Raw genomic sequence first — 24,442 nt, 5'->3', positions numbered from 1 at the left:
TCATCAGTCGTACTGTAAGGAGGAATATATAGAACTCCTCTATGTAGATTAATTTATTTACAAGTTTTAGGGTTGGTAACTCTAGAAGTATGTTGTAGGAGGGCTGGGTTGGTACTTTATGGTACTGTATAACAAGCCAATGGAAGGCAAGGTGATTTGTGGTTTTGAAATGCTTTTCTTACTTACCTGAGAATTTCCTGTCTTCAAAAGATTATGGAATATAGAGATTTTATTGAGAATAAAAAGTTTTTTTTTTTTTTTTTTTTTTTTAACTAAGTAGTGAGCTATTTTGGAGAAGGAAATGGCAACCCACTCCAGTATTCTTGCCTAGAAAATCCTGTGGACAGAGGAGCCTGGTGGGCTGCTGTCCATGGGGTTGCACAGAGTCTGACACAACTGAAGTGACTTAGCAGCAGCAGCAGTGAGCTATTTATCATTCTTAGGTTTTTATTTTCTCTTCCAATCCACCCCTCTCCATTTTAATTTCTTTTCCCACCATTTCTTCTATTCACTTATTCTCCCTAATCAATGCTCCTATTACTTTGAATTACACTCCACCCACTGTGTACTTTTCTTCCTACAATGAAACAAAGAAAGCCAGAGTGTACAGCAGAGTGCTTTCACTGGAAGAAAGCCCCAAATCAGTCATCTACTTGTAATATACAGAGAGTTTAAGAGTATGTAAGGTTCATGAGATAAGGAGATGCAGATCCTCCAGGGAAAACGTGGGCTGGCCCATAGGATACTAGAAAATAGAAAGGTCAATAATTGCTACAGAGTCTTAAGATAGTTGGCAAAAGTTCTGAGGATTATGTTAAGGATTTTTTTAAGAACTAGAAATCAGAAACATATTTTAGGAGTTATCAGGCCAGTCCTTGGAAATACACATTACTCTAACTTTCTTCACTCCAACTTAAACAGTTCCACCTGAGGGAGAACTTGATGCTGATTTGAGGAAGACACTCATATTGCGTGCTGGAGTTACCATGAGACTGTATGTGCCAGTAAAAGGACGTCCACCTCCCAAGATAACTTGGTCTAAACCAAATGTCAATCTAAGAGAAAGGGTTGGACTGGACATAAAGTCCACTGACTTTGACACCTTCTTGCGCTGTGAAAAGGTGAACAAATATGATGCAGGAAAATACATCTTGACTCTGGAGAACAGCTGTGGTAAAAAGGAATATACCATTGTAGTGAAAGTGCTTGGTAAGTCTACATGGAAAAACAATCTATATATGTTTAAAATGCAGCCAATGTGTTTTTCAGGTATTCATTTCTTATTTACCCACTATTTATTCAGATACTCCCGGGCCACCCGTCAACGTGACTGTCAAAGAAATATCCAAAGATTCTGCTTATATTACTTGGGATCCTCCCATTATTGACGGTGGAAGCCCCATCATAAACTATGTGGTAGAAAAGCGTGATGCAGAGAGGAAGTCCTGGTCTACTGTGACAACAGAGTGCTCAAAAACAAGCTTCAGAGTATCTAACCTGGAAGAGGGAAAATCCTACTTCTTCAGGGTGTTTGCTGAAAACGAGTATGGCATTGGTGATCCTGGTGAGACACGCGATGCTGTCAAAGCTTCTGGTAAGCAAATGAAGCTACCACCCCATCATTCTGAGTCACACCTTACCTTGGTTTTCTGGGGCTTGGACTCATCATTTCTCCTTTGCTTTAGAAACCCCTGGACCAGTGGTGGACCTGAAGGTGACCTCTGTCACCAAGTCATCTTGTAGCATAGGCTGGAAGAAGCCTCGCAGCGATGGCGGAAGTCGAATTATTGGATATGTCGTTGATTTCCTGACTGAAGAAAATAAGTGGCAACGCGTCATGAAATCATTAAGCTTACAGTACACCACAAAAGACTTGACTGAAGGGAAGGAATATACCTTCCGAGTGAGCGCTGAGAATGAAAATGGAGAAGGCACCCCAAGTGAAATCACTGCTGTGGCAAAGGATGATGTCGGTAAGCCCTTAGCTATCATCTCCATTTTCCCTTTGTCATCAAAAGTGCACTCTTGGGACTTCCCTGGCAGTCCAGTGATTAAGACTTTGCCTTCCACTACATGGGGTTCTCAAATTCAATCCCTGGTCGGGGAGTTAAGATCCTACATGCCTCATGGCCAAAAAACCAAAGCATAAAACAGAAATAACCTTGTAACAAATTCAATAGAGACTTTTAAAATGCTCCATATAAAAAACTAAAAGTGCTCTTGAGCCCTATTCCTGGGCTTACATAAAAATCCTCTAAAAACTATAATGATCTGAAAAAATTAACTGCCTGGCATTAAAAAATGTCTTATCTCTGCTGTTTTACAGTGGCTCCCGACCTTGACTTAAAGGACCTACCTGATTTGTGCTACTTGGCCAAAGAAAACAGCAACTTCCGTCTTAAGATCCCCATAAAAGGCAAGCCAGTTCCATCCGTGTCCTGGAAGAAAGGGGAAGACCCTCTAGCAACAGACACAAGAGTCAGTGTCGAGTCGTCTGCAGTTAACACCACTCTTGTCGTATATGATTGCCGAAAATCTGATGCTGGAAAATACACAATCACACTGAAGAATGTGGCTGGCACCAAGGAAGGGACTCTCACCATAAAAGTTGTCGGCAAGCCTGGCATCCCCACTGGACCGATCAAATTTGAAGAAGTCACAGCAGAAGCCGTAACCTTAAAGTGGGGTCCTCCAAAGGACGATGGAGGTTCTGAGATCACCAACTACATCCTGGAGAAGAGAGATTCTGTAAACAACAAGTGGGTGACTTGTGCCTCGGCTGTGCAGAAAACCACTTTCAGGGTCATGAGACTCCACGAGGGGATGGAATACACCTTCCGGGTCAGTGCCGAAAATAAATACGGTGTAGGAGAGGGTCTGAAATCAGAGCCAATTGTTGCCAGACACCCATTTGGTAAGTGTCTCAAGGTCAGAAAACATAAAGCAGAACATGGTTCTGGTTCATTTCAAATACATTCCTGATTATAAATCTTGAATTATCTGCTTTTTCCTAGATGTGCCTGATGCTCCCCCACCTCCCAATATCGTGGATGTCAGACATGACTCCGTATCTCTAACATGGACCGACCCCAGGAAAACTGGAGGCTCTCCGATTACAGGTATTTTCTTGGCTCTTATCCTAGAGCATTTACATTAATCTTCCTCCCCGAAAACAAGCTGAATCTGTGCTACTTACTTATAGTACTATCTGCACATCCAAAAGTATATGTTCCTTTTTTCAGTTCATCATGCATTCAGAACATTAAGAATTAAGCTAATTCATTAAGCTAACTTCATTTGAATGAAAAACTCCTAATGTAATAGTTAATAAAGGCTTTCTAAATGATAGTATCTATTTTTATAAGTTAAAATGTTTCAACAGAAGGTGCCATAAATAAGTCTATTCCAGGAGATAAAAATATCCCTAAGGCTAGGTAATAAAACTGTAGATACAGGAATGATTATTTGTTCTGTGTGTGTGTATTTAAAAATCAGTCTACATTTGTGCTTTCTATGTGAACTGACACATCACTGGGTCTTTTATAGGGTATCACATCGAGTTCAAGGAAAGAAACAGCCTTTTGTGGAAGAGAGCTAATAAGACTCCTATTAGGATGAAAGACTTCAAAGTGACAGGACTAACTGAAGGTCTGGAATATGAATTCCGAGTTATGGCAATCAATTTAGCAGGAGTAGGCAAACCAAGCCTGCCATCAGAGCCAGTTGTGGCCCTTGATCCAATTGGTAAGTCATTATACAGAGACTTTGTATAATGTCTCTTTGTATTTCCTCATGAAGAAAACATTGGTGTGTGGCTGACTGGGTTGGTTGGTTTGTTGCTTTATTTTAGATCCTCCTGGCAAACCTGAGGTTATCAGTGTAACAAGGAATTCAGTGACTCTCGTCTGGACTGAACCTAAATACGATGGTGGCCATAAGTTGACTGGGTATATAGTAGAGAAGCGAGAGCTTCCCTCTAAATCCTGGACGAAAGCCAACCATGTTAACGTCCCAGATTGTGCCTTTACTGTTACCGACCTTGTCGAGGGTGGAAAATATGAATTCCGAGTTAGAGCAAAGAATACAGCAGGTGCTATCAGTGCTCCATCAGAAAGTACAGGAACCATTATCTGCAAAGATGAATATGGTAGGTCTGTTTTTTTTTATGCACATTAAAAAAAAAAACAGTAAATTAAGCCACCTTCCTTTTCTGATTACAATGTTTGTTTTTCTTTTTTTTCCTTTGCAGAGGCACCAGCCATTGTTCTTGATCCCACAATAAAAGATGGCCTGACAGTTAAAGCAGGAGACACCATCGTTCTGAGTGCCATTAGCATTCTTGGCAAGCCTCTTCCAAAGTCAAGTTGGTCCAAGGCAGGAAAAGACATACGACCATCAGATATCGTTCAGATAACTTCAACCCCAACATCTTCCATGATTGCTGTCAAGTATGCCACTAGAAAAGATGCTGGTGAATACACCATCACTGCGACTAATCCTTTTGGCACAAAGAGTGAACATGTGAAGGTGACGGTACTTGATGTACCTGGTCCCCCAGGTCCCATCGAAATCAGTAATGTTTCTGCTGAAAAAGCAACACTTACATGGACACCTCCCTTGGAAGACGGTGGCTCACCAATTAAGTCCTATGTCCTGGAAAAGAGAGAAACTAGCCGACTTCTGTGGACAGTGGTTGCCGAAGATATTCAGTCTTGCAGGCATGTGGCAACCAAACTTATCCAAGGAAACGAGTATGTCTTCCGGGTCTCAGCTGTAAACCAGTACGGCAAAGGAGAACCCGTACAGTCTGAACCTGTCAAAATGGTAGACAGATTTGGTAAGTACAGCATAGAAGGGAACTGATTCATAAACCTTTGCAGCAGAGCTTAGGAAATCATAGATTTCTCACAAATTTGCTTCCTTTTCAGGTCCACCTGGCCCCCCTGGAAAGCCAGAGGTTTCCAATGTCACTAAAAACACTGCCACTGTCAGTTGGAAAAGACCAGTGGATGATGGTGGCAGCGAGATCACAGGGTATCATGTAGAAAGGAGAGAGAAGAAAAGCTTGCGATGGGTGAGAGCAACAAAGACTCCGGTTTCTGATCTCAGATGCAAAGTGACAGGACTGCAAGAAGGAAACACCTACGAGTTCCGCGTCAGTGCAGAGAACAAAGCAGGAATTGGCCCACCTAGTGATGCTTCAAATCCTGTTCTAATGAAAGACGTTGCCTGTGAGTATTTATCTTTTTCAACACAGCTCTTTGGGGAGTGCTGGTATTTAATTTATACCAAATCCAAACCCTTAACATTTTTGTGCCTGTTTCCTTTCCAGATCCCCCAGGACCACCTTCAAACGCACATGTCACCGACACTACCAAGAAGTCTGCTTCTTTGGCATGGGGCAAGCCTCATTATGACGGTGGCCTTGAAATCACTGGCTATGTCGTAGAGCATCAAAAAGTAGGCGATGAGGGCTGGATAAAGGACACAATAGGAACGGCCCTCCGAATCACTGAGTTTGTGGTCCCTGATCTTGAGACTAAAGAAAAATACAATTTTAGAATCAGTGCCATCAATGATGCTGGTGTTGGGGAGCCAGCAGTGATTCCAAATGTTGAAATTGTGGAACGGGAGATGGCCCCTGACTTCGAACTAGATGCTGAGCTTCGAAGAACTCTTGTTGTGAGAGCAGGACTCAGTATTAGAATATTTGTGCCCATTAAAGGTCGACCTGCCCCTGAAGTGACGTGGACCAAAGATGATATCAACCTTAAAAACCGAGCTAACATCGAAAATACAGAGTCGTTCACGCTCCTGATCATCCCAGAATGTAACAGATATGACACTGGTAAATTTGTGATGACCATAGAAAACCCCGCTGGGAAGAAGAGTGGCTTCGTTAATGTCAGAGTCTTGGACACACCGGGACCTGTCCTCAACCTGAGACCTACTGACATCACAAAGGAGAGTGTCACCCTGCACTGGGACCTCCCTCTGATAGACGGGGGCTCACGCATCACAAACTACATTGTGGAGAAACGAGAAGCAACACGGAAATCTTACTCCACGGTCACCACGAAGTGCCATAAATGTACTTATAAAGTCACTGGCTTGTCTGAAGGATGTGAATACTTCTTCAGAGTGATGGCAGAAAATGAGTATGGAATTGGCGAGCCAGCAGAAACAACAGAGCCCGTAAGGGCCTCCGAAGCACCATCACCACCAGATAGTCTTAACATTATGGACATAACTAAGAGCACAGTCAGCTTGGCATGGCCTAAACCCAAACATGACGGGGGCAGTAAGATCACTGGCTATGTGATTGAAGCCCAGAGAAAAGGCTCTGACCAGTGGACCCACATCACAACCGTGAAGGGGTTGGAATGTGTTGTGAAGAATCTGACCGAAGGGGAAGAATACACCTTCCAGGTAATGGCAGTGAACAGTGCAGGGAGAAGTGCCCCTCGAGAAAGCAGACCCGTCATTGTCAAGGAGCAGACCATGCTTCCAGAACTGGATCTCCGTGGCATTTATCAGAAATTAGTCATCGCTAAAGCTGGTGACAACATCAAAGTTGAAATTCCAGTGCTCGGTCGACCAAAGCCGACCGTTACATGGAAGAAAGGAGACCAGATCCTTAAACAGACACAGAGAGTTAATTTTGAAAATACAGCAACTTCTACCATCTTAAACATCAACGAGTGCGTCAGAAGTGACAGTGGGCCCTACCCATTAACAGCAAGGAACATCGTGGGAGAGGTTGGTGATGTCATCACCATTCAAGTCCATGACATCCCAGGGCCACCTACTGGACCAATCAAATTTGATGAAGTTTCATCTGATTTTGTCACCTTCTCTTGGGAGCCACCGGAGAACGATGGAGGTGTACCCATAAGCAACTATGTGGTGGAAATGCGGCAGACTGACAGCACCACGTGGGTTGAACTAGCGACTACTGTTATACGCACTACCTACAAAGCCACTCGCCTTACTACTGGAGTAGAGTACCAATTCCGGGTAAAAGCTCAAAACAGATACGGAGTGGGACCCAGCATCACGTCAGCACCAGTAGTTGCCAACTATCCATTTAAGGTCCCTGGGCCTCCTGGTACCCCTCAGGTGGCTGCAGTCACCAAGGACTCAATAACAATCAGCTGGCACGAGCCTCTTTCTGATGGTGGAAGCCCCATTTTAGGATACCACGTTGAAAGGAAAGAACGAAATGGTATTCTCTGGCAGACTGTAAGCAAAGCATTAGTACCTGGCAACATTTTCAAATCAAGTGGACTAACAGATGGTATTGCTTATGAATTCCGAGTGATTGCAGAAAACATGGCTGGCAAAGGCAAGCCAAGCAAGCCATCTGAACCTATTTTAGCTTTGGATCCCATTGACCCACCTGGGAAACCAGTTCCTCTCAATATTACTAGACACACAGTGACTCTTAAATGGGCTAAGCCTGAATATACTGGAGGCTTTAAAATTACTAGTTATATAGTTGAAAAGCGGGATCTTCCTAATGGACGGTGGCTAAAGGCCAACTTCAGCAACATTTTAGAGAATGAATTTACAGTCAGTGGACTAACCGAAGATGCCGCATATGAATTCCGTGTCATTGCCAAAAATGCTGCTGGTGCTATTAGCCCACCATCTGAGCCATCGGATGCTATCACATGCAGAGACGACATTGAAGCCCCAAGGATAATGGTGGATGTCAAATTTAAGGACACAATTACATTAAAAGCAGGTGAAGCGTTCAAGCTGGAAGCCGATGTCTCAGGTCGCCCACCTCCAACAATGGAATGGACCAAAGATGGAAAGGAGCTTGAAAACACAGCGAAATTAGAAATTAAAATTGCAGATTTCTCTACTAATCTGGTAAACAAGGATTCACTGAGAAGGGATGGGGGTGCCTATACCCTTACAGCAACTAATCCTGGTGGTTTTGCCAAACACATCTTCCATGTCAAAGTTCTTGATAGACCAGGCCCACCAGAAGGACCTTTAGCTGTATCTGAAGTGACGTCAGAAAAATGTGTGCTGTCATGGTTGCCTCCACTGGATGATGGAGGGGCCAAAATTGAGTATTATGTCGTTCAGAAACGTGAAACCAGCAGACTGGCATGGACAAATGTAGCCTCAGAAGTCCAAGTAACAAAACTGAAGGTCACTAAACTCTTGAAAAGCAATGAATACATATTCCGTGTGATGGCCGTAAACAAGTATGGCATTGGAGAGCCACTGGACTCAGAGCCTGTGCTTGCAGTGGATCCTTACGGACCTCCTGATCCACCTAAAAACCCTGAAGTTACCAGTATCACTAAAGATTCCATGGTTGTCTGCTGGGGCCATCCTGACTCTGATGGTGGCAGTGAAATCATCAATTACATTGTGGAACGGCGAGATAAAGCAGGCCAACGCTGGGTGAAATGCAACAAAAAGACCCTTACCGATTTAAGATACAAAGTGTCTGGGCTGACAGAAGGACATGAGTATGAGTTCCGGGTCATGGCTGAGAACAGGGCTGGAATCAGCGCACCGAGCGCTACCAGTCCATTTTATAAAGCTTGTGATGCTGTGTTTAAACCCGGCCCACCAGGTAACCCACGTGTTCTAGATACAAGCAGATCATCCATTTCAATTGCTTGGAACAAACCTATCTATGATGGTGGCTCCGAAATCACTGGGTATATGGTTGAGATCGCCCTGCCAGAGGAAGATGAATGGAAGGTCGTCACTCCACCATCGGGGCTCAAGGCAACTTCTTACACCATCACCAACCTCACAGAGAACCAGGAATATAAAATTCGCATCTATGCCATGAATTCTGAAGGCATTGGGGAACCTGCACTTGTTCCTGGAACTCCAAAGGCTGAAGACAGGATGCTGCCTCCAGAGATTGAACTGGATGCCGAACTGCGCAAAGTTGTTACCATAAGAGCTTGCTGCACTCTGAGACTTTTTGTTCCCATCAAAGGAAGGCCAGCACCTGAGGTGAAGTGGACCCGAGAACACGGAGAATCTTTAGATAAAGCTAGCATCGAGTCCACAAGCTCTTACACCCTGCTTATTATTGGAAATGTAAACAGATTCGACAGTGGCAAATACATACTAACCATAGAAAACAGCTCAGGCAGCAAGTCTGCATTTGTCAATGTCAGAGTACTAGACACACCAGGCCCTCCACAGGACCTGAAGGTAAAGGAGGTCACAAAGACATCTGTCACACTGACATGGGAGCCTCCTCTTATTGACGGAGGTTCGAAAATAAATAACTATATTGTTGAAAAGCGGGAATCGACAAGGAAAGCATATTCAACTGTTACAACAAATTGCCACAAGACTTCCTGGAAGGTAGACCAGCTTCAAGAAGGCTGCAGTTACTACTTCAGGGTCCTCGCCGAAAATGAATACGGCATCGGGCTGCCTGCTGAAACCGCAGAATCTGTGAAAGCATCAGAACGACCTCTGCCTCCAGGAAAGATAACGCTGGTGGACGTCACAAGAAACAGCGTGTCGCTCTCCTGGGAGAAACCTGAGCATGACGGAGGCAGCCGAATTCTAGGCTACATCGTAGAGATGCAGAGCAAAGGCAGTGACAAATGGGTCACGTGTGCCACAGTCAAAGTCACTGAAGCCACTATTACTGGATTAATTCAGGGTGAAGAGTACTCTTTCCGTGTGTCTGCTCAGAACGAGAAGGGCATTAGCGATCCGAGACAACTGAGTGTGCCAGTAATTGCCAAGGATCTTGTCATTCCGCCAGCCTTCAAACTCCTGTTCACTACTTTCACTGTCCTGGCAGGTGAAGACCTAAAAGTCGATGTTCCATTCACTGGACGCCCTACGCCAGCCGTAACCTGGCATAAAGATGATGTGCCACTGAAGCAGACAACCAGAGTAAATGCCGAGAGCACAGAAAATAACTCACTGCTGACAATAAAGGAAGCGTGCCGAGAAGATGTTGGACATTACATCGTTAAACTGACTAACTCAGCTGGTGAAGCTACTGAAACCCTTAATGTTATCGTTCTTGACAAACCAGGGCCTCCAACGGGACCAGTTAAAATGGAGGAAGTGACAGCTGACAGTGTTACTTTCTCCTGGGGCCCACCTAAGTATGATGGTGGAAGTTCTATCAACAATTACATTGTAGAAAAACGGGACACTTCCACAACCACCTGGCAGATTGTGTCAGCTACTGTTGCAAGGACAACAATAAAAGCTTGCAGGTTAAAGACTGGATGTGAATATCAGTTTAGGATTGCAGCTGAAAACAGATATGGAAAGAGCACCTACCTCACTTCAGAGCCTGTTGTAGCCCAGTATCCATTCAAAGTTCCTGGCCCTCCTGGCACACCGTTCGTAACACTATCCTCCAAGGACAGCATGGAAGTACACTGGAACGAGCCAGTCAGTGACGGAGGTAGCAAAGTCATTGGCTATCACTTGGAACGCAAGGAAAGAAACAGCATCCTCTGGGTTAAGTTGAATAAGACACCTATTCCTCAAACCAAGTTTAAAACAACTGGCCTCGACGAAGGCATTGAATATGAATTTAGAGTCTCTGCAGAGAACATTGTGGGCATCGGCAAGCCAAGTAAAGTGTCTGAAAGCTACGTAGCCCGTGATCCATGTGATCCACCAGGAAGGCCAGAGCCAATCATTGTCACAAGAAATTCCGTGACTCTTCAGTGGAAGAAACCTGCTTACGATGGTGGAAGCAAGATCACTGGTTATATTGTTGAAAAGAAAGAACTGCCCGACGGCCGGTGGATGAAAGCTAGTTTTACCAACGTCATTGACACTCAGTTTGAAGTAACTGGCCTAGTTGAAGACCACAGATACGAGTTCCGGGTTATAGCCCGAAATGCTGCAGGAGTACTTAGCGAGCCTTCAGAGAGCACAGGAGCAATAACGGCAAGAGACGAGGTAGAACCACCACAGATTCGCATGGATCCAAAATACAAAGATACAATTGTGGTGCATGCTGGTGAGCTATTTAAGATTGATGCAGATATTCATGGCAAACCGATACCAACCACTCAGTGGATAAAAGGTGATCATGAGCTCTCCAATACGGCTCGATTAGAAATTAAGAGCACTGACTTTGCCACCAGTCTCAGTGTAAAGGATGCAATACGCATTGACAGTGGAAGCTACATACTAAAGGCCAAAAACGTCGCAGGAGAGAAGTCAGTCACTGTCAATGTCAAAGTTCTTGACAGACCAGGGCCACCCGAAGGACCTATTGTTATATCAGGAGTTACAGCAGAAAAATGCACACTAGCTTGGAAACCCCCACTCCAAGATGGTGGGAGCGATATCATAAATTATATTGTGGAAAGGAGAGAGACCAGCCGCTTGGTTTGGACTGTGGTTGACGCTAACGTACAGACCCTTGGCTGCAAGGTTACTAAGCTGCTTGAAGGCAATGAATATATTTTCCGTGTAATGGCTGTCAACAAATATGGTGTTGGTGAACCTCTTGAATCTGAGCCAGTAACTGCCAAGAATCCATTTGTAGTGCCAGATGCACCAAAGGCTCCGGAAATCACAGCAGTGACCAAGGACTCGATGATTGTTGTATGGGAAAGACCAGCATTTGATGGCGGCAGTGAAATTCTTGGGTATGTTCTTGAAAAACGTGACAAAGAGGGCATCAGATGGACAAGATGCCACAAACGTCTGATTGGGGAGCTGCGCTTGAGAGTAACCGGACTCTTAGAAAATCACAATTACGAGTTCAGAGTCTCAGCCGAGAACGCTGCTGGACTTAGCGAGCCAAGCCCACCTTCTGCTTATCAAAAGGCTTGTGATCCTATTTATAAACCAGGACCTCCAAACAACCCCAGAGTCACTGATATTACCAGATCTTCCGTCTTCCTTTCTTGGGGCAAACCAATATATGACGGTGGCTGTGAAATCCAAGGATACATTGTTGAAAAATGTGACACAAGTGTTGGTGAATGGACAATGTGCACTCCACCAACTGGAATCAATAAAACAAACATAGAAGTGGAGAAGCTATTGGAAAAGCATGAATACAACTTCCGCATCTGTGCTGTTAACAAAGCTGGAGTGGGAGAACATGCTGATGTCCCTGGACCTGTTATAGTTGAAGAAAAGCTGGAAGCACCAGACATTGACCTTGACCTGGAACTGAGGAAAATTCTAAATATAAGGGCAGGTGGCTCCTTAAGGTTATTTGTTCCTATTAGAGGTCGTCCTACACCAGAAGTTAAATGGGGCAAAGTGGATGGTGAAATCCGAGACGCAGCTATCATCGACAGCACTAGCAGCTTCACCTCCCTTGTTCTTGACAATGTCAACCGATATGATAGTGGAAAATACACTCTCACCTTAGAAAACAGCAGTGGGACAAAGTCTGCCTTTGTGACTGTGAGAGTTCTGGACACACCAAGTCCACCTGTTAATCTGAAAGTCACAGAAATCACTAAAGACTCAGTGTCAATTACATGGGAGCCTCCTCTGTTGGATGGGGGATCCAAAATTAAAAACTACATTGTTGAGAAACGTGAAGCCACAAGGAAATCATATGCTGCAGTTGTGACAAACTGCCATAAGAATTCTTGGAAAATTGATCAGCTTCAAGAAGGCTGTAGTTACTACTTCAGAGTCACAGCTGAGAACGAGTATGGTATTGGCCTTCCCGCCCACACTGATGATCCAGTTAAGGTCGCAGAAGTCCCACAACCTCCAGGAAAAATCACTGTGGATGATGTCACCAGAAACAGTGTCTCTTTGAGCTGGACAAAGCCTGAACATGATGGTGGCAGTAAAATCATTCAGTATATTGTGGAGATGCAAGCTAAACACAGTGAGAAATGGTCAGAGTGCGCTCGAGTCAAGTCCCTTGAAGCCGTAATTACCAACCTAACTCAGGGAGAAGAGTACCTTTTTAGAGTTGTGGCTGTAAATGAAAAGGGGAGAAGTGATCCTAGGTCTCTTGCAGTTCCAATAGTTGCCAAAGATCTGGTCATTGAGCCAGATGTGAGACCTGCATTTAACAGTTACAGTGTACAGGTTGGCCAAGATTTGAAAATAGAAGTACCCATTTCTGGACGTCCTAAGCCAACTATTACCTGGACTAAAGACGATCTTCCACTGAAGCAGACTACAAGAATCAACGTCACTGATTCACTTGACCTCACCGTACTCAGTATTAAAGAAACTCATAAGGATGATGGTGGACATTATGGAATCACAGTTGCTAATGTGGTTGGTCAGAAGACAGCATCCATTGAAATTATAACCCTAGATAAGCCTGATCCTCCAAAAGGACCTGTTAAATTTGATGAAGTCAGTGCTGAAAGTATTACCTTATCTTGGGAACCTCCATTATATACAGGGGGCTGCCAGATCACCAACTATGTAGTTCAGAAGAGAGATACAACCACCACAGTATGGGAGGTTGTTTCTGCTACTGTGGCCAGAACGACACTCAAAGTGACCAAACTGAAAACTGGTACAGAATATCAATTCAGAATATTCGCTGAAAACAGATATGGACAAAGCTTTGCCTTGGAATCTGAGCCGATTGTAGCTCAATATCCCTACAAAGAGCCAGGCCCTCCAGGTACACCATTTGTCACAGCTGTTTCCAAAGATTCCATGGTTATACAGTGGCATGAACCAATCAATAATGGTGGCAGCCCAGTCATAGGTTACCACCTTGAGAAAAAGGAAAGAAACAGTATTTTGTGGACAAAAGTCAACAAGACTATTATTCATGATACCCAGTTTAAAGCAATCAATCTTGAAGAAGGCATTGAATATGAATTCAGAGTGTATGCTGAAAATATTGTTGGTATAGGCAAGGCAAGCAAGAATTCTGAATGCTATGTAGCCAGAGATCCCTGTGACCCACCAGGAACCCCAGAAGCAATAATTGTTAAAAGACACGAAATCACTTTACAATGGACCAAACCCGCATATGATGGTGGAAGTGTGATTACGGGTTACATTGTAGAGAAGCGTGATCTGCCTGAGGGTCGCTGGATGAAAGCCAGCTTCACAAACGTCATTGAAACTCAGTTTACTGTGTCAGGTCTTACTGAAGATCAAAGATATGAATTCAGAGTCATTGCAAAGAATGCAGCGGGTGCAGTAAGCAAACCTTCTGACAGTACTGGACCGATAACTGCCAGGGATGAGGTCGAACTCCCAAGAATTTCAATGGATCCAAAGTTTAGAGACACAATTGTGGTAAATGCCGGAGAAACATTCAGGCTTGAAGCCGATGTCCACGGAAAGCCCCTGCCTACCATCGAGTGGTTAAGAGGAGATAAGGAGATTGAAGAATCTGCTAGATATGAAATAAAGAACACAGATTTCAAGGCTTTACTTATTGTAAAGGATGCCATTAGAATTGATGGTGGACAGTATATTTTAAGAGCCTCCAACGTTGCAGGTTCTAAGTCATTCCCAGTAAACGTAAAAGTGTTAGACAGACCAGGGCCTCCAGAAGGGCCAGTCCAGGTTACTGGAGTCACCGCTGAAAAATGCACATTAACGTGGTCTCCACCACTTCAAGATGGTGGCAGTGACATTTCTCACTATGTTGTTGAAAAGAGAGAAACAAGTCGGCTTGCCTGGACTGTTGTTGCTTCGGAGGTTGTAACCAATTCTCTGAAAGTTACCAAACTCTTAGAAGGGAATGAATATATTTTCCGTATAATGGCTGTCAACAAATACGGTGTTGGCGAGCCTTTGGAATCTGCACCAGTACTCATGAAAAACCCATTTGTGCTTCCTGGACCACCAAAAAGCTTGGAAGTCACCAACATAGCCAAGGACTCCATGACCGTCTGTTGGAACCGTCCAGACAGTGATGGTGGAAGTGAGATTATTGGTTACATCGTAGAAAAGAGAGACAGAAGTGGCATTAGGTGGATAAAATGTAATAAACGCCACATTACAGACTTACGGCTAAGAGTAACAGGATTAACAGAAGATCATGAGTACGAATTCAGAGTCTCTGCAGAAAATGCAGCTGGAGTTGGAGAACCAAGTCCAGCTACACTTTATTATAAGGCCTGCGATCCTGTGTTCAAACCTGGCCCCCCCATCAATGCACACGTTGTAGACACCACTAAAAATTCAATTACACTTGCCTGGGGTAAACCCATCTATGATGGTGGCAGTGAAATTCTGGGATATGTAGTAGAAATCTGTAAAGCAGATGAAGAAGAATGGCAAATAGTTACTCCCCAGACTGGCCTGAAAGCCACTCGATTTGAAATTTCAAAACTCACTGAACACCAAGAGTATAAAGTACGGGTCTGTGCCCTCAATAAAGTTGGTTTAGGTGAGGCTACAGCAGTTCCTGGTACTGTGAAACCAGAAGATAAACTTGAAGCACCTGAACTTGACCTTGACTCTGAATTAAGGAAAGGAATCGTTGTAAGAGCTGGTGGATCTGTCAGAATTCACATTCCATTCAAAGGTCGCCCAACACCCGAGATCACCTGGTCTCGAGAGGAAGGTGAATTCACAGATAAGGTCCAAATCGAAAAAGCAGCAAACTATACCCAACTATCAATAGATAACTGTGATAGAAATGATGCTGGAAAATACATTCTCAAGCTGGAAAACAGCAGTGGGTCTAAATCTGCTTTTGTAACTGTGAAAGTTCTTGACACCCCAGGACCACCACAGAATCTGGCAGTCAAAGAAGTGAGAAAAGATTCTGTCCTTCTGGTGTGGGACCCACCCTTAATTGATGGAGGTGCAAAGGTCAAGAACTATGTTATCGACAAACGTGAATCAACCAGGAAAGCATATGCTAATGTGAGTAATAAATGCAGCAAAACAAGCCTCAAAGTGGAGAATCTTACAGAAGGAGCCATTTATTACTTTAGAGTAATGGCTGAAAATGAATTTGGAATTGGTGTTCCGGTGGAAACTGTTGATGCTGTGAAAGCATCTGAACCTCCTTCCCCACCAGGAAAGGTCACACTCACTGATGTGTCCCAGACCAGTGCGTCCCTGATGTGGGAGAAACCTGAACATGATGGTGGGAGCCGAATTCTGGGGTATGTTGTTGAAATGCAGCCCAAAGGAACAGAAAAATGGAGTGTCGTGGCTGAATCCAAAGTCTGTAGTGCAGTTGTTACCGGTTTGAGTTCTGGGCAAGAATATCACTTCCGTGTCAAGGCTTACAACGAGAAAGGACAAAGCGATCCGAGAGTGCTTGGTGTTCCCGTCATAGCCAAAGACTTGACTATACAGCCTAGTTTTAAGTTACCATTTAACACATACAGTGTCCAAGCTGGTGAAGATCTTAAAATCGAAATTCCTGTTATTGGCCGGCCAAGACCTGAAATTTCATGGGTCAAAGATGGCGAGCCTCTTAAACAGACAACAAGAGTAAATGTTGAGAAAACAGCTACTTCAACTATTTTGCACATTAAAGAAAGTAACAAAGATGACTTTGGGAAATACACTGTAACGGCAACAAACAGTGCGGGTACCGCAACCGAAAATCTCAGTATTATCGTTTTAGAAAAGCCTGGACCTCCGGTTGGACCAGTTCGGTTTGATGAAGTTAGTGCAGATTTTGTGGTCATATCTTGGGAACCTCCAGCCTATACTGGTGGCTGCCAGATAAGCAACTACATAGTAGAGAAGCGAGATACAACCACCACCACTTGGCACATGGTATCCGCAACAGTGGCAAGAACAACAATTAAAATAACCAAACTAAAAACGGGCAGTGAGTACCAGTTTAGAATTTTTGCAGAAAACAGGTATGGAAAAAGCGCCCCCTTGGATTCTAAACCGGTTATTGTACAATATCCATTTAAAGAACCTGGACCGCCTGGCACTCCTTTTGTGACATCCGTCTCAAAAGATCAAATGCTTGTGCAATGGCACGAGCCTGTTAATGATGGAGGCAGCAAAGTTATCGGCTATCATCTTGAACAGAAAGAAAAGAACAGCATTTTATGGGTCAAATTAAATAAGACTCCCATTCAAGACACCAAATTCAAAACAACTGGGCTTGATGAAGGCCTTGAGTACGAGTTCAGAGTTTCTGCTGAAAATATTGTTGGCATCGGCAAGCCAAGCAAAGTGTCGGAATGTTTTGTTGCTCGTGATCCTTGTGACCCACCAGGTCGCCCTGAAGCCATCGTTATTACACGAAACAATGTCACACTGAAATGGAAGAAACCCGCCTACGATGGTGGCAGCAAGATAACAGGTTACATCGTAGAAAAGAAAGATCTACCTGATGGCCGTTGGATGAAAGCCAGCTTTACCAATGTATTAGATACTGAATTTACAGTGAGTGGACTTGTGGAAGACCAAAGATATGAATTTAGAGTAATTGCAAGAAACGCAGCTGGCAACTTTAGTGAACCATCCGAGAGTACTGGTGCCATTACCGCAAGAGATGAAATTGATGCACCAAATGCCTCACTGGATCCCAAATATAAAGATGTCATCGTTGTTCATGCAGGAGAGACTTTTGTCCTGGAAGCGGATATCCGTGGCAAACCTATCCCTGATATCGTTTGGTCAAAAGATGGAAGAGAGCTTGAAGAAACAGCTGCCAGAATGGAAATCAAGTCTACTATTCAGAGGACAACCCTTGTTGTCAAAGATTGTATACGTAGTGATGGAGGACAATATATCCTGAAACTCAGCAATGTTGGTGGTACCAAGACTATACCCATCACTGTAAAGGTACTTGACAGACCAGGGCCTCCTGAAGGACCTCTGAAAGTTTCTGGGGTTACTGCTGAAAAATGTTACCTGGCTTGGAACCCACCTTTACAAGATGGTGGTGCTAGTATTTCACATTACATCATTGAAAAGAGAGAGACCAGCAGACTCTCTTGGACCCAGGTTTCAACTGAGGTGCAGGCCCTTAACTACAAAGTCACTAAACTTCTTCCTGGTAATGAGTACATTTTCCGTGTCATGGCTGTGAATAAATATGGGACTGGAGACCCGCTGGAATCTGAGCCTGTTATAGCCCGTAATCCTTATAAACCACCAGGTCCTCCTTCACCACCTGAAGTCTCAGCAATCACCAAAGATTCTATGGTCGTAACATGGGCACGCCCAGTAGACGATGGAGGTGCTGAAATTGAGGGCTATATTCTTGAAAAAAGAGACAAGGAAGGCGTTAGATGGACCAAGTGCAACAAGAAGACACTAACAGATCTTCGATTCAGGGTAACTGGCCTTACTGAAGGGCATTCCTATGAATTCCGAGTTGCTGCTGAAAATGCAGCTGGTGTGGGTGAACCCAGTGAGCCTTCTGTTTTCTCTCGTGCATGTGATGCTCTGTATCCACCAGGACCACCAAGTAATCCCAAAGTGACAGACACTTCCAGATCTTCTGTCTCCCTGGCATGGAATAAACCAATTTATGATGGTGGTGCGCCTGTTAAGGGCTATGTTGTCGAGGTCAAAGAAGCCACTGCTGATGAGTGGACAACGTGTACTCCACCAACAGGACTACAAGGAAAGCAGTTCACAGTGACCGAGCTTAAAGAAAACACTGAATATAACTTCCGTATCTGTGCCATCAACTCTGAAGGCGTAGGTGAGCCTGCAACTATACCTGGTTCAGTTGCTGCTAAAGAGAGACAAGAGCCACCAGAAATAGAACTGGATGCTGATCTCAGAAAAGTGGTCATTCTGCGTGCGAGTGCTACCTTACGCTTATTTGTCACCATCAAAGGTCGCCCAGAACCTGAAGTGAAATGGGAAAAGGCCGAAGGTGTTCTCACTGACAGGGCCCAGATTGAGGTGACCAGCTCATACACAATGCTGGTAATTGATAACGTTACCAGATTTGACAGCGGTCGGTATAATCTGACACTAGAAAACAACAGTGGCTCTAAAACTGCTTTTGTAAACGTCAGGGTTCTTGACTCACCAAGTGCCCCTGTGAATCTGACTGTAAGAGAAGTGAAGAAAGACTCTGTGATACTGGCCTGGGAACCACCACTTATTGATGGCGGAGCTAAGATTACAAACTACATTGTCGAAAAACGAGAAACAACACGGAAAGCATATGCTACTGTTACAAACAACTGCACAAAGAACAGTTTTAAAATCGAAAATCTCCAAGAAGGGTGTTCTTACTACTTCCGAGTCTTGGCTTCCAATGAATATGGAATTGGTTTGCCAGCTGAAACAACCGAACCCGTTAAAGCTTCTGAACCACCCCTCCCACCTGGAAGAGTAACTCTTGTCGATGTGACCCGTAACACAGCTACAATTAAGTGGGAGAAACCAGAAAGTGACGGTGGCAGCAAAATTACTGGTTATGTAGTTGAAATGCAGACTAAAGGGAGTGAAAAATGGAGCATCTGCACACAAGTGAAGACTCTAGAAGCAACTATATCAGGCCTAACTGCTGGAGAGGAGTATATCTTCAGGGTAGCTGCAATTAATGAAAAAGGAAAAAGTGATCCAAGACAACTTGGAGTGCCAGTAATTGCAAGGGATATTGAAATAAAGCCTTCAGTTGAGCTTCCTTTCAATACTTTCAACGTAAAGGCCAGAGACCAACTGAAGATTGACGTTCCATTTAAAGGAAGACCTCAAGCTACTGTAAGCTGGAAAAAAGATGGTCAGACCCTTAAAGAGACAACTAGGGTCAATGTTTCTTCTTCAAAGACTGTAACATCACTAATAATTAAGGAAGCTTCAAGGGAAGATGTTGGCACGTATGAATTATGTGTTTCAAATAGCGCTGGATCCGTAACAGTTCCTATTACTGTAATTGTGCTTGACAAACCAGGACCTCCCGGACCTATACATATTGATGAGGTTAGTTGCGACAACATAACCATTTCTTGGAACCCTCCAGAATATGATGGCGGCTGCCAGATTAGCAATTACATCGTTGAAAAGAGAGAAACCACTTCTACAACATGGCATGTAGTTTCACAAGCAGTTGCGAGAACATCCATTAAAATAGTTCGTCTAGTAACAGGAAGTGAGTATCAGTTCCGCGTTTGCGCAGAAAACCGCTTTGGAAAGAGCTCCTACAGTGAATCTTCTGCTGTAGTTGCCGAGTATCCATTCAGCCCCCCGGGTCCTCCTGGTACTCCTAAAGTTGTGCATGCCACAAAATCCACCATGTTGGTCACCTGGCAAGTGCCAGTTAATGATGGAGGAAGTCGAGTACTTGGTTATCACCTTGAGTATAAAGAAAGAAGCAGCATTCTTTGGTCAAAAGCAAATAAAACCCTCATTGCTGATACACAAATGAAAGTCTCCGGCCTTGATGAAGGACTGATGTATGAGTATCGTGTATATGCTGAGAATATTGCTGGAATTGGTAAATGCAGTAAATCTTGTGAGCCAGTCCCTGCAAGAGACCCCTGTGACCCTCCTGGACAACCTGAAGTCACAAATATCACAAGGAAATCAGTGTCACTTAAGTGGTCAAAACCACATTATGATGGCGGAGCTAAGATCACCGGATACATCATTGAACGTAGAGAACTACCAGACGGCCGGTGGCTGAAATGCAACTTTACTAATGTACCAGAAACATACTTTGAAGTAACTGAACTCACTGAAGATCAACGTTATGAATTCCGGGTTTTTGCAAGGAATGCTGCTGACTCAATTAGTGAGCCATCTGAATCCACTGGACCTATCACAGTTAAAGACGATGTTGAGGCTCCAAGAATTATGATGGATGTCAAATTCCGAGATGTCATTGTTGTCAAAGCTGGAGAGGTCCTTAAGATCAATGCAGACGTTGCAGGGCGACCTCTGCCAATAATCTCCTGGGCCAAGGATGGTGTAGAAATTGAAGAGAGAGCAAGAACAGAAATTGTGTCAACGGACTACACTACTTTGCTAACAGTGAAAGACTGTGTCCGACGAGACTCTGGGCAGTATGTGCTAACAGTGAAGAATGTTGCTGGAACTCGGTCTATGGCAGTTAACTGCAAGGTACTTGATAAGCCTGGCCCACCTGCAGGACCACTTGAAATAACCGGCCTCACTGCTGAGAAATGCTCTCTTTCCTGGGGACCACCCCAAGAAGATGGCGGTGCAGCTATTGACTATTACATTGTAGAAAAACGTGAGACAAGTCGCCTTGCTTGGACTATATGTGAAGGAGAGTTAAGGACGACATTTTGTAAAGTGACCAAGTTACTCAAGGGCAATGAATACATCTTTAGAGTAACAGGTGTTAATAAATACGGTGTTGGCGAGCCCCTGGAGAGCATGGCTGTAAAGGCCCTTGATCCATTTACAGTTCCAAGTCCACCTACATCTTTGGAAATTACATCTGTGACCAAAGAGTTCATGACACTTTGCTGGTCAAGACCAGAGAGTGATGGAGGCAGCGAAATCTCTGGTTACATCGTTGAGAGGCGAGAGAAAAACAGCCTACGATGGGTACGTGTAAACAAAAAACCAGTTTATGATCTGAGAGTGAAATCCACAGGACTTCGTGAAGGGTGTGAATATGAATATCGGGTATATGCAGAAAACGCTGCAGGCCTGAGCCTTCCAAGTGAAAGCTCTCCCCTAATTCGGGCAGAAGATCCTGTGTTCTTACCATCTCCTCCATCCAAACCCAATGTCATGGACTCGGGCAAGACCAATATAACTATTGGCTGGGTTAAGCCCTTATTTGATGGTGGGGCCCCAATAACTGGATACACCGTGGAATTCAAAAAATCTGATGAAACTGACTGGCAAACTGCCATTCAGAACTTAAGAGGCACTGAATATACAGTAAGTGGACTAACCACAGGAGCCGAATACGTTTTCAGAGTAAGATCTATCAATAAGGTTGGTGCTAGTGATCCCAGTGATAGCTCCGATCCCCAGATAGCAAAGGAAAGAGAAGAAGAACCTGTATTTGATCTTGACACAGAAATGAGGAAGACCTTGATTGTCAAGGCCGGTGCCTCCTTTACCATGACTGTGCCTTTCCGAGGAAGACCAGTACCCAGTGTCTCCTGGAGTAAACCAGACACTGACCTCCGCACTAGAGCTTATATTGACTCCACAGAGTCTCGAACATCACTGACTATTGAAAACGCCAACAGAAATGATTCTGGAAAATATACATTAATGATTCAGAACGTCTTGAATGCTGCCTCACTGACCTTGGTCGTCAAAGTTTTAGATTCTCCTGGTCCTCCAGCCAACATTACTGTACATGATGTCACCAAAGAGTCTGCAGTATTATCCTGGGATGTCCCTGAAAATGATGGTGGGGCACCAGTGAAGAACTACCACATAGAAAAACGGGAGGCCAGTAAGAAAGCATGGGTCTCTGTGACCAACAACTGTAACCGCCTCTCCTACAAAATTACCAACTTACAAGAAGGGGCAATTTACTACTTCAGAGTCTCTGGAGAAAACGAGTTTGGTGTCGGTGTACCAGCCGAAACGAAGGAAGGAGTAAAAATAACAGGTATGTTTTAAGAACAAAGAAAACCTACATATCCATATTCATTTTCCTTGAATAGTGTGAATCATTTTAATTACTGTTTAAATGCTTTTGGTTCACACCTCAAGCGATTCATACTATGGCACAAAAGGAACTCTTACTAATAGAGAAAGTTTTTCATTGATTTACAAAAGAAGTAGAAATTTACATAGATGAAGATGGATATGTTGGATTTAAGTATAACTGAACTTGACTGCACATATATATGTACATATATATATCGTTTATGTGCAAAAATTACATGATATTTTATAACACTTCATCTCATTCCTCATTTTTTACCCATAATAAATTTGGGATAAATTTAATCACTTAATTGGGTCATTTGATGCTTATTTGATCTGAATGCTATGACATGCTGTGACATAAAATGACAAAGCCTGGGAAAGTTTTGCTTGACTCAAAAGCTAAACTGATCATATAAAAAGTAAAGAAGTCTCAAAGTAATTGTATGCCTTCATTAAAATTTTTCCTTTTGACAAGGCAGAAAGAACACATGTGGGGAAAAATGTTGCAATAATCTTCCCTTTCTTCTGATGTTTTACTTTCATAGAAAAGCCAAGCCCACCTGAAAAACTTGGAGTAACAAGTGTATCCAGAGACAGTGTTTCCCTGGCCTGGTTGAAGCCAGAGCATGACGGTGGAAGCAGAATTGTGCATTATGTCATTGAAGCACTAGAAAAAGGACAGACGACCTGGATGAGATGTGCGGTGGTAAAGTCAACCCACCATGTTGTTTCTGGTCTGAGGCAGAATTCTGAATACTTTTTCCGGGTGTTTGCTGAAAATCAAGCTGGCCTGAGTGACCCCAGAGAGCTTCTGCTTCCTGTTCTTATTAAGGAGCAGCTAGGTACGTTTAATTTTATGTAGAAGCAAAATTTGAAATTATTTGCGTTAAGTCAACTTGGAAAAAACACTTTTTTCACCTTCATCTTCTCTACTCTTATTTTTCAGAACCACCTGAAATTGACATGAAGAATTTCCCAAGCCATACCGTCTACGTTAGAGCTGGTTCAAACCTTAAAGTTGACATTCCAATTTCTGGAAAACCACTGCCCAAAGTGACCTTGTCAAGAGATGGTGTCCCACTGAAAGCAACCATGAGATTTAATACTGAAATTACTGCTGAAAACCTGACCATCAATCTCAAAGAAAGCGTTGCCGCTGATGCTGGAAGATATGAGATCACAGCTGCCAACTCCAGTGGAACGACCAAAGCTTTCATTAACATCGTTGTACTGGACAGACCTGGTCCGCCAACTGGCCCTGTTGTGATAAGTGATATAACTGAAGACAGCGTGACTCTCAAATGGGAGCCACCTAAGTATGATGGTGGAAGTCAGGTTACCAATTACATTGTACTTAAGAGAGAGACAAGTACTGCAGTATGGACGGAAGTGTCTGCAACAGTTGCAAGAACCATGATTAAAGTCATGAAACTGACCACAGGAGAAGAATACCAATTCCGCATCAAGGCAGAAAACCGCTTCGGCATCAGTGACCACATAGATTCAGCTTGTGTGGTTGTCAAACTACCATACAGTAAGTTGTCGAACTGCTCAAAAATCCCACATTTCCAAATACAAAAATGTCTGAAATGTCTATATTAACCATGGGATTTCTGTCTTTCATAGCAACACCTGGACCACCATCTACACCATGGGTCACCAATGTCACTCGAGAAAGTATCACCGTGGGCTGGCATGAACCAGTGTCCAATGGAGGCAGTCCAGTTACAGGCTATCACCTGGAGATGAAAGACAGAAACAGTATCTTATGGCAAAAAGCCAACAAAATGGTCATCCGCACAACTCACTTCAAAGTCACAACAATTAGTGCCGGATTAATCTATGAATTCAGGGTGTATGCAGAAAATGCTGCTGGTATTGGGAAACCCAGCCATCCTTCGGAACCAGTCCTAGCCATTGATGCCTGCGGTATGTATTTGTCACAAGAAGGACAGTTCTG

General features: G+C 43.8%; 1 protein-coding gene across 50 annotated transcripts in view; it reads left to right on the top strand.

Moving 5' to 3' along the window:
- The window catches only part of TTN (titin), a 276,437-nt gene that overhangs the window by 220,672 nt on the left and 31,323 nt on the right, over positions 1–24,442 (top strand). For all 50 annotated transcript variants that reach the window (XM_086360782.1, XM_086360507.1, XM_086360734.1 and 47 more), the window contains 13 exons: positions 922–1,209; positions 1,304–1,594; positions 1,686–1,973; positions 2,327–2,914; positions 3,015–3,119; positions 3,547–3,744; positions 3,851–4,147; positions 4,250–4,837; positions 4,929–5,231; positions 5,333–22,438; positions 23,028–23,324; positions 23,429–24,016; positions 24,109–24,411. In XM_086360782.1, coding sequence (XP_086216908.1) covers positions 922–1,209; positions 1,304–1,594; positions 1,686–1,973; positions 2,327–2,914; positions 3,015–3,119; positions 3,547–3,744; positions 3,851–4,147; positions 4,250–4,837; positions 4,929–5,231; positions 5,333–22,438; positions 23,028–23,324; positions 23,429–24,016; positions 24,109–24,411 — 21,240 coding nt within the window. The remainder of the gene's footprint in view (positions 1–921; positions 1,210–1,303; positions 1,595–1,685; positions 1,974–2,326; positions 2,915–3,014; positions 3,120–3,546; positions 3,745–3,850; positions 4,148–4,249; positions 4,838–4,928; positions 5,232–5,332; positions 22,439–23,027; positions 23,325–23,428; positions 24,017–24,108; positions 24,412–24,442) is intronic.

Source organism: Bos grunniens, chromosome 2, assembly GCF_055505025.1.
Source record: "Bos grunniens cultivar Pamir isolate PY7600 chromosome 2, Bosgru_T2T1.0, whole genome shotgun sequence".
NCBI lineage: Eukaryota > Metazoa > Chordata > Mammalia > Artiodactyla > Bovidae > Bos > Bos grunniens.
The sequence above is the reverse complement of the archived record's forward strand: the minus strand, read 5'-3'. Positions and strand labels throughout refer to the sequence as shown.